Raw genomic sequence first — 17,554 nt, 5'->3', positions numbered from 1 at the left:
CCGTGTGGTTTACAGATCTGCTCCGTTCGCGCAGCCGTCGAGAGGAGGAAGTTGTCTCTTTTTTTTTTTTCTCGCAGTTGTTGTCAGCGTAAACCCTGACGCTGACGCGCTTGTCTGGAGATGCCGCTGTGTTCTGTGTGTGAATATGTATCTGTCAGTGTGTGTAGAATCAAAATAAAGTGTCTTGGCGGTTGTGTGCGACCGTCGCGTGTTTCCAGGGGACCATATAGGGGACGGACGTGTAAACATGTGGAGCGTGGCGCTCGGTCAAGCTAGGCTCACCGAGCAGAGCGCTGCTGCAGCTGGCTGCTAGCCGAGCTGGGTGCTACGTGTAACTTCAGCATGTGTTCAGGAAACGCGATCTACCGGTGTAACGAGCCGAGCACAGCGCACACCGAGGCTCCGATCGCTGCCTCACGACGTGTGCTCAGTGCCCGCGTGTGAACTAGGTGTATGCTCGGCAGCCCAGCGTTTTAGTGGAGGTATGAAATTACTGTTCCTTGCCAGTCTCAGCCCCCAAACTGGGAACCACACCACAGCTGAGAGGATCAGGTAATTGACAAGAGTGGCTTTAGAAGCTGTATTTGTTTAGTCTGTGAGGCTGTAAGAGGAAGTCGCAGGGTAGCTAGGTGTTGTCCAGGGTGAACTATAAATAAAGTTGTGGTGAAACAGCACAGTAACTTTCCTGGAGTTTGACAGTGTGGTGTGACCAAGAAGCAGTAAATCAATAGAGGATGTTAACAAGGATTTTTGAGATGGAGTTATTTGAATGATTGCAACTTTACTGAACTCCCCTGTTATTCACAGTGCCGTGTTTCTTCACATTGTAGGTCCTACATAGAGTCAGCAGGGCACACCTGTGAGCTCAGGGATCCAGCAGAATTCCAGTCACCTGCTGAGGTGACGAACCTAGTGTCCCAGAATCCTCCGTTTGAGGCTGCACTGGCCCTTCACCTGTTCAAAGCAGCTAGACTCCTCCTGGGTAAACGTACTTCCCACTGTGTGATCTATTTCCTTATCTGCTGTACATACATGTCCCTTTGTCAACGTAATAACACCTTCACAAGTTGACAGCCACCTGTTCCACAGATGTCAGAGCCTTTCTGTTTTATGTCTAAACTTTACACCAGACATCCAAGTACCCTTCGGCGTCGTCTTTGGCGGAACCGACATAAATGAAGATGTGAAAGTTAAACAGAAGCGTGTGGTCATGGAGCAGGTGCTGCTGAAAGCCAGGTGATGCTGCTGAAAGCTACTGTCTTAACCTACCTCCTTTCAGAGAGCTTGGGCACATGCGTTTTACACTTTTATTCAACACATCCCACAAACTGTATGAGACCACGTCCCTGTTCAAGTGAGTGGGAACATGATCAGCTAACGAAGCCGGTAATTCAACTAACGGTGTGACTGTAAAGTGTGTAAGAAGCAGTTTTACAGCAGACAGGTGTAACTAATAACGTTTGTTATGGATGCATTATATTTAACTGTGTCAGTTTAAGGACCTTGTTATTGTGCAGGCTGGTAGCTTTTATGTGATGATCATCATTCTTATGTTCAACCTGCGCTTGTTCTGCTATAACAAGATGACATATCCCCGTTTGAACAAGTTATGTCTCCTGTGATAGAATTATTATATCAGTAATGGACACTATTCAGTTGTTAGTACTAAATATTACAGCCAATTCTGATAACAATATATGAGCCAATATTTTGGCAGTGATTCCTAATGATATATATATATATTTAAAGTAAGTTACCATAATCCCTACTATAAATAACTATAAAGAAAAATACAACCAAATATACAGAATTTGAATCAAACATAAAATGTAAACATAAACGCACAACTTTTCTGCAGTATTATTCTTTAAAATAAAGTTTTAATATAGGCGAACATGAATGCAGACACCGATATGTCATCATCGGCCAATTTTTATCAGTCAATCAATAGATAGGTCTAGCTCTACTAAATGTTTTTGCTGAATCTGGACTATACTTTTTTGCGCTTTTTTATTACAGTAATTATTTATACCTTTCATTGAAATTGTTCAAATTAAATTGAGACATCCTTTAATTTCATTAAATGTAATTTTTAGACATGCTAAAAATAACTTTTGCAGATTTACAAGTCAAAAAGGATTGTGTCACAGTTGTGACCAATCGTAATAAATGGGTGATTGTCATAAAGCACTGTGTACAGTATGTTACCTATTTAAATGTGGGATAGTATTTAATATTGCTGAATTTACTGCTATATTTTTCACCAAGATTGTATCTGTTGCAAAGCATCTGAATCTTAACTAGTGTATCTGTGAATATATATTTAAAAAACCCAGACTGGATCCTCACAAGAGCCTGGAGTACTGGCATGAAAGAATGAGGCTGAGCACATGGGAGCTAACCCCAGCTGTGTTCCCTCCTTCCCTAGTTTAACACTGATACATTTAAACGTTAATCTGCAGACAGGCTTGTCCTGTGCCCTGACGTCACAGCCCCGTGTCAGCTGCTATCGTTACGATGGAAATAGGTGGTTAAGCATCAATCTTGTGAATCGAAGGGGCTAATTGTCTTCTGGGAGAAAAGGAGACATCAAGGTCTCATGACTTCAAACATCTGAATCCCTGCACCTCCTGCTGCTAGTGCCTCCTCACACAAACCTTAATCATGAAATACAGTCACCATTCCGAGCCTTTCGGCCCATTTTCTAACGCACCCTCACATACCTGCAAATAAATATCTCCCCACTGTTTTTTGCTCTACATTCCCTTTGTTTTACACTTTGTATTCTTGTTGTATTCATTTTTAAGTCCTGTGCCTTCAATCCACAGCTTAACTATTCAGTCTCAAGACTTTTTTGTGTCATTGATGCTTTTTCCTCTATTGATGGCAATGGAATTCTTGCTTTTATGTTCGTGAAAACAAAGTTTCTTTTTTTATCAGGTTTGCCGTTGCATTTACTGACCAACTAAAAGAAGAGGCAGAGATGTATTTGGTATGATTTTTGTCTTTTGTATTTTAATAAATCAACTTAACTAGTTTATAACTAATAAGCATTGATGCATGATGAAGTTTGTGTCTCATGTTCGTCATTGTTCATTTCTTGAAGTTTTACTGTCAGAATTGTGTGTGCCTGTCTGCAGATCCCAGCCTTGTGCTGCACCCTAACCCTCCAAACTTAGCAGCTAACAAAATCCATGAATGCTATTTTCATATAAACTAAACATCGACCTATTTCTTGCACAGCACGTATGAAAAATCAAGAGTGCGAGGAAAAGTTTTTTTTTTGTTCGCGTTTTAAGGCACATCGACAGACAGCAGGAGGCTGCCGGCTTCAATAAATACAACAGAAGGGTTTTTATACAAACACAATATCCTGCCCTGTCCCGTAATAGCTGAGCATTAAAACAATATTACCATGCTTTATTTTCAGATTAGATTCCAGCCGTGAGCAGTAGATTGCGGCCAGTGGCATGCTTTATCTCCACCATTTAGTGCTGACAGCAGGCAGACAGGACAGGCACTGAGAGGCATCGCTACGCTTTTTAATGTGACAGAAAACACATAGGGGATGGATCCAGTGTGATAACACCCAGTCAATTTCCTTTCCCTCTCCTGTGATCTATTTTTCAGTGCCCTCATTATCTTAGCAACTGCTTTCCTGACTCTTTTAAAGTTAAGGTTCCGATTAATTATGATTGCCACTCAAAGAGCATTAAGTGCATCTTTTTATTTCCTGGCATAAAGAGGGAAAAAACACAGTAAGATATAATCAAATGTAATTTGTATGTAGAAGCAATGCCAGTAATTACTGACAGATTTTAAAACACTTGTGCATTTATATTTAGTGCTTGTTTTATCCAGACTTTTCTAATGTTCTGTTTGTTTCTTTGAAGATGTCCCAGAGCAGTAAAATCTATGTCCAGCCCCAAGGTAAGCTCTGCGGGATGAATATCCTCGCCTGATGTTGTGCATCCCTGACTCGCCACTGAAGTGTTACATTAATCAGCTTTGACATTTTTTCCTCCATTATCATACTGTCTGCTATACAGCGTCATATTTGCTTTTGCCATTGGCCACCGCACCATGTAGTACGGCCCAAATCACTCTTCCATGTTGCTTCCCACCAGCAGCCTTGTTTGGCAAATAGTGTCCCTTCATAGATTAGAGCAGAGCCCTGAGCCCGCTGCACGGCCAGTGGAAGCTTATTTTTCATGCTTGTCACCAGATAGTGATCACACTGAAGAGCTTTTTTACATGGGCCACACAAAATATTAGTCTGATCTTGTTCAATCGTTTTTAGTTTTTCACATATTGGAGGTTTTTATACAATCAGTGATTGCACCTCATATGAATAAACCCTATGAGGACTATAGGATGTGTCTGCAGTTTATATTTTAAGAGGTTACACTATAATCTTAAAGCCATGATAATCAAAAACAATTCAGGTTATTTACCCCCGAAATTAAAAGCCACTTGGATTATTTATTTCACAGTGGAGTGAATCACTGTTGTACATTAAAAGCTAACAGCACTGTGCCCTGTGTTTATTTTAAAGGTATCCAGACGCACGTGACTGACAACTTCTCCTGGACTGAATTCCTGAGGAGCTCAGGTACTGTCACTGCTTCAGCAGGCTGTCATCGCAGCAGTTGTCTAGATAACACGGGATGATCACCAGGCACCACTTAACACATTTGTAGGTTTACTTATTTATGCCTGGAGAAGAAAATATTTTCTAGTGAAAACTATTCTGAGGTTTCTGGATCATCCAGAGAAAGCAAGTAGTACGCTTTTTTTCCCCCATTAGTTTTCATTGCTTTGCTGATGGGATAGTAAATAGTGAAATTGCTGTCATATACATATTTGCTGTACATTATGAAAGAAATATAGCCTATACTGTCTTTTACCTGGATATTTGTGTGCTCCGTAAGAACTGCTTTTTATTGGGGTGAAACATTTTAGTGAAAGACTGAGGCAGTCTTGCTCAAGAATTTATAAACATGATGGACACAAGTGATCGCTGTCTATCTAATCACAGCAGGGACAGCCTTAGTGGAACAGGTGCTGGATACTATGTTCCGTGCAATAAAATGGAGAAGTAACTGCTTAGTGAAGCTTAAGATCCCTTTTAAAATAGGGATTCTGGTGTCAGACATACACAAGTTCCCTACGTAACTGTTTGCTGTATATAAAGAGTATATCCGATCTAATATATATCCTTATTCTAGACCGCATCCTTCATCTCTCCCCTTATCTCCTCTTCATACTCCCCAAACCTGAAAAGCTCCAAGCAGTGAGCATACATTTACTCTGCTGTGTGAGATGCATCAGCGTGGTGATCAGGGAGGCCAGGAGTTTCCAGCCTTATCCAACCTCCAACTCCCATTTGAATAGCCCAGTAAATGTACACAACAGCTCCTCCGAGCATCCTCCCCACACACAACCTGGACTTTAAATTGGAAATTGCGAGATGATGTCCTTCTCAGGTACATTAGTGCTCATACAGAGCACTGTTTGACTGCACGGAGGAACAGTTGATTAATAGCCCTCCAGCCTGGGGCCATTCGTCACTATGCCTCACAACCAGTACGAGTAATACTAATCGCCCACAGCCACTTCTCCATTTGTTATACTTGAAATAGGGGCTACTACTATCAGATGGAAGCCCTATATTCAGATTCATAGTTGTTTTTCCAGGCTGTAAACATCTTTCCGCTTCCTGCATGTGTATTTTTTGGGGGGTTTTCTTTACTCGTAGATGTGGGTTAGATGCATCTTTAAGAAGAAGTTCCATCCGATTCGTATTTTTCTGTTGTGTGTTATCACAACAGTGCATTTGACAACACATTCCCCCAGATTTTGAATTGTTTGTATGTAAAAGGGACAAGTGAATGTGACCTCAAGCCAGAGAGCTGTGACTTCAAATGTTCATTATAACTGATCCTGCATATTAGAAATGTGCTTTTGAGAGGATAAATTGTACTGTTTTCATAAAACTTTAAAGGCGTTGTTGTTCAGCTGTCAATGGGTGATCTGGACTTAGACATTTGATTTTACATGTGCTCCTTTAAGACCTTGATTACCTGCATTGTCACTTCCAATAATCGGTCTCAGCAATTTCACTCATGTTTTAGGTTTATGAAAAGACATCAAACGCAGTCTGACAGAAGTGACTCCTGCAGCAACCTGCATTCTCTCCCGTCGCCTCTCATCCAATCTTCACACACACTCCCAGCACAGCAGGGGGCACTATCCCATGTGTGTGTCTTCTCTCCTCCCAGATCTGTGTGCATATTGATTCCATTTTTCACCCCTCCATCTGGCGGGACATAATAATATCGAAATCTTGAGTATGAGGTCTATAGGCGACCTTAACGAAGACGTGCGATAGTTTGAGTGTGGGGAATAAATGTATTCTGTGTGGCGCTGTGTTGCAGTGACACTGTAAAAAAAAAAAAGGACATCCTGCGGTGAACATAAAAGAGGCAAAGCAACCCTCCTACATGATTGAAGATATGTGACTTTACTGTATACGTGTCTGTGATTATCCTCTGGGTGTCATGCACCCTCCAAAGGCACTGACTTCAGCACTGGGATCCAGAAGCTGTCAGTCCATGTAAGCCGATTGGTGTATGTTGTTTGTGGCCCCTGCTGTGTGCCCTGTGAGGTGAGGTTAAGGGGATACATGAGAAGAAATTGCAGCGATCCTTTGACTCACCGAAGGATTATTGGAAACAAGCAGGGTGTGTGTTGGTTCTCGGATGATTGATATTGAATAAATTACACATGAAGCGTTGAGTGAAGAAGCTCTGTGAGAGATAGATTATTAAAATTCAAAGGACGGGCAAAGGTGAGGTGTTCAGAGAAATGCCAGTTACCTTCTTATGGTTTTCGATTTTCAGATTTGTGATACCCCCGTCAAGGAGGTTATGTTTGTTGGTTGGCTTGTTTGTTTGTAAACAAGATTATTCAAAAAACAACTGAATTGATTCCCATAACACTTGGTTAAAGGATGGGTACGGGTCAGGGTAGAACACATTCAATTTTGGTGCAGATCTGAACCAGGGGGCAGATCCAGGATTCATTCATCGTTGCGTGAAAGGGCTTTGAACTGCATTTTCAATCGTTTTCCAAGGACAAAATTCATGGGTGTAAATGGAAAAGAAATCTTGCTGATATCTATGAGTGTGTGCAGTTTGGTGCAGCTTGATTGAGTTGAAGGGAACTGTTGGACCTTGGGAGGTCTGCGCTGTACTCAGTGTCATTCTTGGTTTGTTTCTTAGCAAGATTACGCAAAATCTACTGAACCAAATTCTACTAAACTGGGTGGAGAGATGGAGCCTGGGAAGAACACATTACATTTTAGTGCAGATGTTAATCAAGGGGCAGATCTAGGATTTATTTTCTTTTTGTATTGCGAGATTCGGGATCCTTTCAGGGAATAATCAAACAATCTTAGTTTATTAAAATCCGGGGTATTTAGTGGGCTGACTTTTATGAGTGTGTACAATTTGGTGCTGATGCAACTGCTGCATATTTTCAGATTTCTTGAAATGATTTGTTCCACGGCTGTTGTTTATTGTTGTTAATCCATAGCATTACTAGTTGGCATATTTTGAGTTACTATAAAATACTGTGTTACTTTGTTTTTATCTCTTGAGCAGATACATGTAGCGAAGAGTAAAATATATGTGTCATTAGTCTTCGTGTCCACTGCTAAGGACTGTGTCCACTTCCGTTGTTATTTTATATTTCTAATTTCTTATCATGTCAGATTTTTTAGCCTTGATGGAGGTATGAACTTCAATGTGTTTCCATATTGAACCAAAAAAGTAAAACTTGTGGTCCTTAAAATCTGACAGAGCATTTGTGCAGGACAAAAACAACTTGTTTGTCAGCTAACAAGGGCATAGTTCCGAATACTTAATTCATAAGTCACAATGACTCACTCTCTTCTCATGTGACCTGGCTGTTTTTATTCTGCTATTTAAAGAAGATAAGCTTCAAGCCTCGCATTTTCTCTGTTGTGGGGATAACAGAGTTGAACAAAATCAACAGCCCACAGTGAAACCGCAGCACAAATGTTACTTGTTTGTGCAGCTTGGTGTGTATTTTTCTGACTAGACGCTGCTTCCCTGCCTGAACCCACTGTGTAATTTTGGTGCATTTCCTCCGCCGTGGCTTCATACAGGTAGATGATCACTCAAACATGTTATGAAAGAAGTCAGACTTCAGACTCTGGCAATTTGTGCACAAACTATGAAACCTCTGTAGAATTTAGACATAATCTCACTTTTATAATTTAGTTAGTATATGTGATTGTGTCCCTTTTTCCGATGTTATTTTGTCTGCACCCTGCAGACTCCGGTCTCTCTGTCATCCTGTGCCACCAGGCAGATTAAGAGAAGCTGTTCAGATAGATATATGCTCCCACATCCATGCACAGACACACACACACACATACTGATTAAAGCATCAGGGGATTTTTCAGAATGTCCTTCTGAAATCAAAGGCAAGTGAACAAAAGTGTGTTTTTCATAGAACTCACAGCACTGCACAGAAAGAGAGCGAAGAGATTGCTGCTGGCACAACTGATGATTTGTACAATTTGTTTTTCTCCCCTGAGGAAAGATGAATTGTGTTTCACATCCAAAGACTTTGTTTGTTTCTTTGAATTTCTTGTTCACTTTGACAGGTCTGTGCTCTGGTATGATTCCAGCGATCCTCCATTATATTCCTGCTTCTTGTTTTGAGGTAGTGACACTGGTGTTTACCTTAACTGACGTCCTCTCTCATCCTGCAAATCAATGCACTGAAGTTTGATGCGTCCCACAGATGAAGGGCTTTTTTTTGACGATCGGCTCCAAGGATCAGGGTCAATGCACAGACTCCATGCTGACATTGGAAGATGCTCTTTAATAGCATTAAAAGAGCTGCCTCAGCCTCCTGATCTGGACTTATCTGGCAGCAGGGGATTTCACTCGAGTGTCACTGTGCTTAAAGCACGTGCCGGTGTCTGTCTGTGGTATTATTTTCAAAATGTTTTGTTTCTTGGTTTGTCTTAGACAACACCCCACCGTCACCACCCCACCCCCCACCCCCCACAGCGGTTTTTACACTCAAATTGTGGTTCACCACAGCTTTGCCAGCTTAGCTATTAGGAGCAATACAATCTCTGCAGTTAAGATTTATCTGTCTGGCTCATTGTCAGACATCAAAGGTCAGGAATCCCAGATTAAACTTCTCTTGTAACCCTTTGATATTAAAATATCCTTATACATCAAGTGTTGCTTGACACCAACTTCGCTTAAAATTACATTATTCCGAGATTGTCTTTTCAGTTGTAAAGAACTTAGCATTAAAGCTTTGAAACTGATTAAATAAAATAAATATTCTTTTGTCGCTGCGTTTCATCAGTAAACATTTTATGGGATATGTGTTATCTTAACTCGTCTTGTTTGTAACCCTCAGTTTGCTCCAGACTGATATCTTGCAGTCTTTAATAGATTGCTGTGGAATCTGGTACAGACATGTATCTCCTAACACTACTGTGCCCAAGTCCAGCATCACACAGCTGCTTGCATGACTGGTAATCTCCATTTTGGTGGACATTTAAATCAGGGTTACACCTCTTTGCTTAAGGACTCATGCATACTCACTTCCAGAAAGTAGCACCCTTTGAAAAAACTAGTCTCCCTGCTCACTCCACTCACCACAAGTAGCTGTGAATGTAACTCAGCCCACCTCCTACATGAACCCTCCCTATGAGGTACGGTGAGAAGTAATTATCTATTTAAAGTTCATTAGAGGATTTGCTCATTGCTAAGTCCAGTGTCTGCTGCCATCACCCCAGAGCAGGGCTCTTTCAACTCGACTCATATTCTCTGCCTCTACAAAGTCAGATGCAGTCCACAGTAGAAGCTGGAAGTGATCACAGTTGTATTGCAGCCAGTTTACGACTAATCTTCGGATTGATCCTGAAAGTTGGATGGTCTGGGAAGAGAGTTGATTTAGTGGCCCGGCCTCTCAATTAAAGTAAGGTTCTGAAAAATATTTGATGTTGTTAGCATGACGCCGGGTTATCTCATTTTAATCTAGGTCTGCTCAGTGAGCAAATACTCTGGCTCTGTAGTTATCATGCTGTATTACACTCTGATTATGCAGCAACCTTCCAATGTTTTCAGCAGACTATTGCCCTCTTGAGTGTTACAGCTCTGATCAGAGAATTGTGGGAGCACATTAGTCACCGCTGTCTTACTTTCCTCATGACCTTGGGTGATGTATTGCTTTCATTATATGCCGATGTACTTGGGATGTTCATTATGCAGTGTTTTGATATTGTGGCGCTGTCTTTCTCTGTGTCTGGCGCCTCTCCAGGTGTAAGCACCGAGCATGCGGATGAGCTGCGTGTCTTCCTGTTGGTCTGTGGCCTCAGAAGAGTCAAGGACCCCCTCTATCTGGTGAAGGTATTTTCAGGTAAACCATGTAGGTCTTTTTGTATAAAATACAAGAGATAATAATAAACTTAATTTACATAGAAAGATAATCAGTTCATACAACAGTAGGGTATAAAATGAAGGTACACACAAAAGGAAACACAGTATATGTCAAACATCAAACATGTAAAATCTTCATAAAAGGAGGACATTTTAAAGATGCTTAGGATGTTGCTTGTCAGATCTCAGTGGTTAAACTGTTCCACAGTTTCTGGGCTATAACAGCAAAGGCCCAGTCACCCATAGTTACCAAATGAGACCTAGGAATAACGATCTATTTGAATTATAAATGTAGTGGCAATAAAAAGCTGGAACACATATTGTGGGCAGTCTGCATGGGCTTGCATGCAGACATGTTTTCGCCTTGGTCATCCTCAGGGTCAGGTGAACTCCCAAAGCCTTCCTCACTGGGTTCTTGTCGTGGCCTGTGTCCTCATGACTTAAGAATGATGTTAGAGCTCTGTGGTTGAGTTTCAGCTAATTGAAAATTTATGTGAAAGAGCAATGAGATTCTTCTGACAGCTCATTCTGTGCCCACAAAGACACACTTTGTAGTTGAGACTTGTTTTTATAGTTTGGTTTTAGCATATCATCTGCATTTATTTGTTTTTAGTCAGCAGGATTACATATAAATACTGGAAGGATGCGGTATGAGTCATGGGAGAACCCATCACATGTTGTTGGGGATCCATGAATATCTTTTTTTTCACTTCCTTTTAAATTAAGATATAGGCCTTTTTTTTTTTTCTTTCACCAATTTTCCAGGTAATAATTATTGGATCTAGATGAAAAATAAATCAGGCACATTTAGAAGACCGATATCTATGAGTGTGTGCAATTTGGTGCAGCTTGATTGACTGTTGGGCCTTGGCGAAGGTATGAGTTTAACTGAGTGCTGTTCTAGTTTGGTTTCAGAATGGTATTTGTTCACTTCAGTGTTAAGATGGAAATACTCAGCCAATAACATTAAATACATATTTCACTCCAAATGTGTCTTTTATCTTATACAAGGCAAAACATCTTGACATGTTTAAAAGCTCGATTTTCACAGGAGAGGGACAAACATATGGTGCAGTAACCAAGAATAACTGTAAAAATTCTACACAAAAAAGAAAGTTGCAACTGTTCATTTGTTTTTCATGCTGATGTTGTTTTTGTTTACATCGCCGTTTACATTGTGTGTCTTATAGAGTGGCACTGTGAGAATCCGCTGAATGTGCTGATCATTATTGGGCCAAAGGTATGTACCAATTATACAGAAAGTCAGTACGTTTATTTTCATACTTGCCATGTGTTCTCCTTCTGTACTGTGACTCTTTGTACTGTTAAATTACCTCGAAACCTGCCCTGGGAATACAGGATGCCTCTAATTGGATGTAGCAGAGATACTGGCTTTAGCTGTTTAGCTGGAATTAACAGTCATCGCCGGGAGGAAATGGCAGTGTTCTAAACACAGGGCGAGGGTCAGCAGCAGCAGCTGTAGTGTTTGGTCTACTGATGCATCTCATGCCCCAGATTAGCACTCACGTTTGTCTAGTGACCTGTGCAGAGCTACCTCATTTGAATACACATGGATGGGCATGTCTCTGGACGTGTGCTGGTAAAAAGCCGTTAGCCCTGTCACACAACATCATGCTTCCTTCCTATGTGTCACCCTTGAAGACATTAACTGCACATGCACTGACTGCACAAGTCTAGTAGCTGGAAGAAAATCAATTGAACTCTTACAGCCTGCCATGATTTATGATATTCATAAATCAACCTTTACATTTACTGTAAGTTTTTTTTTTTACTGATTGCACTTTTATGCTGTTCTGCAGAAAGAAGTCATATCCCGGCCAGCAGCAGCAGCAGCAGCCGCCTCAGTGCTCTTACAGCTCTTGTGTGTTTTTCCTGATTTTTATTTCCAATTTCCCACTCGCTGATTTCGCTGTATGTTTGTCTTCATCTCGCCCTTTGACTTGCTTTGATATGACATCATCGTGCCGTATTTTAGTGTAGCATCAAACAGCGGAGTCAGGCAAGAGGCATGTTCTGCTTTAGTTTTGCTCATAAACAACTCAATTAGACATGGACTGAAGCGTCTTGCTCTGCTCTGCTTTCTTGCTGTTTGATGAAATGGTTCAGTGCAAGCGGAGACGCGTGATTCATCTCAACACCCCTGAATCACAGTGGAAGCGTGTTTGTTTGTTTGTTCGTCTGAGAAATGAAAAGCCATATATTATTCTCACGATAAACATGTATTTTTTAAGACTGTCAGATTTCGGGCCCTTGATAATTTCAGGATTCCACAGTTAATGAAACGTAAACATTGCTGGACATTAATGAGGATACTGTAAAATAAAAATAAAAAACACAAGACAGAAGTTAGATTGAGACCTGTTTGGTTCGGGCTGTCATGATGCACCATGAATCCACAGCTACTTCATGCAAGTAATAAGTGGTCTGGCTGCACAGCATCTGTCATTAAGAGTGAAATTCAGGTCAGTTTGAGAGCGATGACACATCTCACTGCTCGGTAACTGGGCTTTTTTCAAGCAACACGATCTGCAGCATACTTTCTACCACAATGAAAGAAAATGAACTGAAAGCTTACGGTGAAAAAATAATGATAGATCTGACACAGTAGCAGACATTTGCACCATATGAGTTGCTTTAAAAACAGAAATTATGTAGCAGAGGAAAAGAGAGCATCGTGATTATCTCAGAAAAGGAAAGATATGACAGATTCACTTGGACAAGCAAAAACATTGGTGTAACATCTGCCTTCCCCTTCTGACTGCTGATGTCCCTCCCCTCTGTTTTCTGTTGACTCACTGCGGGACAGCAGAGAATCTGTGCTTAAATCATTTGTGTTTGTTAATGCAGCCTTTATCGTGATCTATCCCCCGCTGGTTCTACAATGTCTGCTTAATCCCAGATTACAGCAGGATACCAAAAATGTTCTTAGTTCAAGTTCTTTGATTTTAATGCACATGTGCTGCAAAGCAGATTCAATTTAGAAATTCCATGAGCTATAAAATGACAGATAGAGAAGAAAAAAAACGAAGGATCCTGCTTCGTAGCATCTTTGACCTAAATTACTATGCTTTGACTTTTCTGTGGGCAAGCTAATGCAGGCAAATCCCACATTGCAATTAATCAGATTGGCCACCCACCCCATCCTGACCCCAATCTCTGAAAATACAGGATTTGCAGATAATGATTTGCTCTGAATAGAAATTATAAATTTTGCGTCATTGTTTATTTTGTCCTCCTGATTAAGTCATTGTTGTCATCCTTGATGAGCTCAGTGCTCAGATAAGGGGTTTCACGTGTCTTTGTAATTTTTAATCCTTCAGATTGATCCTGTGTTTACTGTGGAAGTGGAAGCTGTTGTTCAAAGGTAAACCATCTGTTTTGTTTTGTTGAATTTTTTTAATCAATTACACGTCTCATGAAAGCAAACTTGAGATCTGACAGTTTAATTGCCAAGATCTTGCTCCTATAACATTTTTGATGGTTGCTCTTCCTTGTATTTATCCCATGTGGTACAAGAAATGATTGCTTACATTTATTTTAGCATAATCTGAACAGAATGCAGATCTGAGGGGAGCATCAAGATCCTTTTTTTTTCCTGTCGCGCTGCTCTCTAGTCTTGGCTTTCAGTTTTTCGCCGGGGGCCTTCACCGCAACAACGATCTGTGCGGCAGGAAGCTGCCCTCTCTGGTTAGGACTTTACCTGCACACTCTGTGCATGTTAGGCATAGTGTAGCCATGTTTCCTGCCCTGAGCTTGTCACTGCTGCTCAGTATCATTCATGCCTCTGTGAACCCTGAGTCACGCAGAACTGAGCTTTGCCACTGCGTCTGCAGAACAGCAGGGGTCTTCTTGGCCCAGGAGAGGAGCCAACAGGAGCTTCACGCTGCCATGAAAAGGTGCTTCGCTATGGTCAACAGCTCCATCTCAGAGGGCATGTCAGCAGCGATCTTGGAGGTAAACATCTTCAGGGCTCATGGGTAATTGTAGGATACCGTGTCGTGCCTTCGACATTTATACTGTTAAACTCAATTTATCGTTCTGCTGCTCCTGCATTGTGGTGCACATTAATATTAAGGGAATGAAAACTCGATTTATCGAATGTGAATATTTACAGGAGTCCTTATCCCTGCTACAATGTCATCTGACCACTTCAGGGACAATTACCCAAATTAATTGCTTGACTCAAATCTTCCCATTCCTGAGTGAGCAAAACCTGCAAATCCACTTAATCTCTTTTAAACACAGTCGATTAAGACAATCCACAGTGGGCTTAAAGTCTGATTAGTATGTTAACATGTTTCACTCAACAACCTGCTGAAGGTATTAGCGGATACAGATTGTTAATTCTGTAAGTGAACTCAACTCTGCACTGAAGTGTAGAGGAGCCGAGCTGCACAATTTCCACGGAGCTCAGGTGCTTTTTTTTTTATTCCCTTGATGAGAATATAAAGAGTGAGTAACTTTTGTTCGTATTTATTTCGAATCGCAGTGTGTGACTTTTGAGTGTTGTAATGTTCTCTCTGCTCCAATAGGCCATGGACCTCGGGGTACCTGTGCTGGCCAGGGACATAACAGGAAATTCAGCTGTGGTGCAGCATGAGTTCACTGGCCTGTTGTACTCGTCTCCTAAGGTATATAGTGACAGTCACTGACCAGGTCACCATATGCGTTAAGCCCTGTTAAGCTTTAACACTGTGTTGAGGGCTTGCACAGAGAATCTACTGCATATACCTCTGCGGCCAACACCTACACCTGCGACCTAAGCTGACTGGAAAAGTACTTAGTGCTAATACGTAGTATTGAAGCCCAGCCTCAGGATGTCTTCAGGTGTGTTTCATCTTCCTGGCATAGATTTATCTTAAAAAGCCTAGAAACTTTTAAGAAAGAGTACTCCAACTTTTCATCATTTTGATACATTTTGTACTTTCAATTCTTATCATTAGTCCAAACATAGGTAAAATAATATTAAAAGAGTTTTCTCAGGTGCACAGATTAGAATCAGAAAGTGAAGCCTTCAGCGAGAGAGCAAAGATATCCCATTAACACATAGTGATGCAACATGTAGCAGCAAGCAGGAAAGAGAGCCCCCATGAGAACACTTCATTCTGATATTTAATGAGGTTTCATGCAAAGGGAGGATGACATAGGTTAAGGCCAGCTGACCGAGGGCTTGAGCATGGTGCTGTCATCTAGCGTGATGTTGCCGTAACGGTGGAGATAAGTCCTCTCCAGGGGGGTCACGTGCTCAGCTGAGCTGCCAGGAGGAAGCTCTCACAGATGGTTGCAGCGACTTGGGCTGGATAAACCACGACCTCAGCCAGGACTAATGGGCAGCGAGCGCTGGTCTTTCAGCCAAAAACTTTCCTTGTGGTTGATCTACTTTTATTTCACATATCAAAATCCTGTCTCATTTCAGATTGTCAGTTTTTCTCATTATTTAGGCTTTCAATGTTACTACACGTGCACAGGTATAAAGTAATGTGTAAAAGAACAAAACAAGTCGGGGGGGAAAAGTGAACGTCCTCCCCTGTCTGGCTCTTTAATTTGCACTGAGTGAAGTGATTATAAGCATGCTGCTCATAAGTTGAGCTTTAATCCTGTTGCTGAGGATTTATTGCTCTCATATGGCCACACAGAAGAGCTGTTTCCAACCAAGAGCCTCTTCAGACATAATCACATCACTTGACTGAAGTGAAGTAAAGTGAAGTGGCCTGCTGACTGGCAGCGTCTAAAAGTTTGTGTGCCTATTGGCCCTCTGCGGCAGCAAATGTTGGCTGCCATGCTGTAGGAACACTTTAAGGCACTTTAGCTTCCTTTTGTTGGAGGCTTCTCTCAGTCTAATGGGCCAACAATTGAGCAACTAGGATTCAGGATGCTTTGTGGCTAACCTACATTTCATTCAATGCTCAGTGATGGCAACATTACTCATTTGTAATGTATAATTAATAAATCCAGCTGACAGCTGGTTGGGTAGTGTTGTTTTAACGTTTGCAGTAACTTGATTTGGTTTCTCCTTTCTTCATAATTAAATGAGAGGTGGCAGCTATTATAGGATGGACTAAAAAGGTCTTTTGGATAGTCCTATTTGGCTCTGGAGACACAAATATCTCCATCTTTTGGCAATGTATTTTTGAAGTATTTACTAATCAGTGCACAGCCTTTTATCTGAGCTCTGTTCGTATGCCTTGGATTGTCTTAATTGCTTAAAAAAACACGTATCTTCTGGCAACTTTCATGACCAGCTCCAAGTGGCATCAGGCAGTAAATGAGACTTGTTTTGCTTTTGTTTTCCGGTCCAGGAATTTGTGCATCAAGCTCAGAGGCTGTTGTCAGATCACGAGCTGAGAGAGAGAGTGGTGCGCAACGGAAAACTCTACGTGGAAGAGCATCACAGCTTGAAACAAGAGAGAGAAACCTACCAGCGGCTGGTGGACATTCTGCACTAAGATCACCACATTCAACTCGACTTTCTCAGGAACAGTAGCGACAGGGAATTACACGGGTGTATCTATCAGGCATACTGTAGATATCATTTTCACATGTGTCTTCTACAAAATAATCCAGTTTTATCTGCACTGCCAAACTGAAATGATGCAGCAGAGCACTTTGAACCAAAGAACTACAGTAGAAATGGTTATTTGCCGTGTTAATATATTTTATGTACTGTGTTTGAAATTGATAATGTACTGTATTTATGGTCAAGTATAAATGTATGAGAGTCTTAATAATAAAGGCAAACAGCTCCACGGGTTGTTTTTAACTGGGTGATGATCTGAAAATGTGTAGTGGTTATAAAATTATTCAGTCTGCTGAGGCAAAAAATCTGTTTGTAATACAAACAGCTTGTATTGCAAACAGCATAAATTCTTGAAGTGCCATTAAATCTTGATTTTCTTTCAGATGCAGTGCAGGATCAGCTAATCTACTGTTGCTAAAAATGCTTCAAATGTTGCTTTCCCCTGCAGTCTGTTTGCTACCACATTCATTTTTAATAAAGCGCAATGGTTGGTTTGTACAGATTCCAGAGGCTAGCAAAA

At 41.1% G+C, this 17,554-nt stretch overlaps 1 protein-coding gene across 3 annotated transcripts; it reads left to right on the top strand.

The window, feature by feature from the left end:
* Nucleotides 1–57: 57 nt before the first annotated feature.
* On the top strand, nucleotides 58–17,282 carry glt1d1 (glycosyltransferase 1 domain containing 1). 3 transcript variants are annotated; one of them, XM_035165076.2, is made up of 13 exons: nucleotides 58–552; nucleotides 831–982; nucleotides 1,131–1,236; nucleotides 2,941–2,992; nucleotides 3,894–3,930; nucleotides 4,556–4,612; nucleotides 10,378–10,476; nucleotides 11,687–11,736; nucleotides 12,317–12,378; nucleotides 13,838–13,881; nucleotides 14,356–14,471; nucleotides 15,050–15,148; nucleotides 16,817–17,282. In XM_035165076.2, exons 1-13 carry the CDS (start codon nucleotides 485–487, stop codon nucleotides 16,961–16,963), a joined length of 1,089 nt encoding a protein of 362 aa, XP_035020967.2. In that variant the 5' UTR covers nucleotides 58–484; the 3' UTR covers nucleotides 16,964–17,282. The 3 variants fall into 3 exon arrangements, with proteins under 3 accessions (XP_035020967.2, XP_035020968.2, XP_047197034.1); XM_035165077.2 differs by lacking the exon at nucleotides 12,317–12,378 and having other exon boundaries at nucleotides 14,351–14,471; XM_047341078.1 differs by lacking the exon at nucleotides 12,317–12,378 and having other exon boundaries at nucleotides 16,817–16,954.
* Nucleotides 17,283–17,554: the final 272 nt, after the last annotated feature.

This window comes from Hippoglossus stenolepis, chromosome 9, assembly GCF_022539355.2.
Source record: "Hippoglossus stenolepis isolate QCI-W04-F060 chromosome 9, HSTE1.2, whole genome shotgun sequence".
Lineage (NCBI taxonomy): Eukaryota > Metazoa > Chordata > Actinopteri > Pleuronectiformes > Pleuronectidae > Hippoglossus > Hippoglossus stenolepis.
The sequence above is the reverse complement of the archived record's forward strand: the minus strand, read 5'-3'. Positions and strand labels throughout refer to the sequence as shown.

What these genes read in the sequence shown, in the direction of transcription:
- glt1d1 (XM_035165076.2), top strand. Translation starts at nt 485, where the DNA reads ATGAAATTACTGTTCCTTGCCAGTCTCAGCCCCCAAACTGGGAACCAC. An exon ending in ACCACAGCTGAGAGGATCAG is followed by an intron (nt 553 to 830) that starts GTAATTGACAAG and finishes TTCACATTGTAG; the next exon opens with GTCCTACATAGAGTCAGCAG. An exon ending in TCAGTGCTCTTACAGCTCTT is followed by an intron (nt 12,379 to 13,837) that starts GTGTGTTTTTCC and finishes TTAATCCTTCAG; the next exon opens with ATTGATCCTGTGTTTACTGT.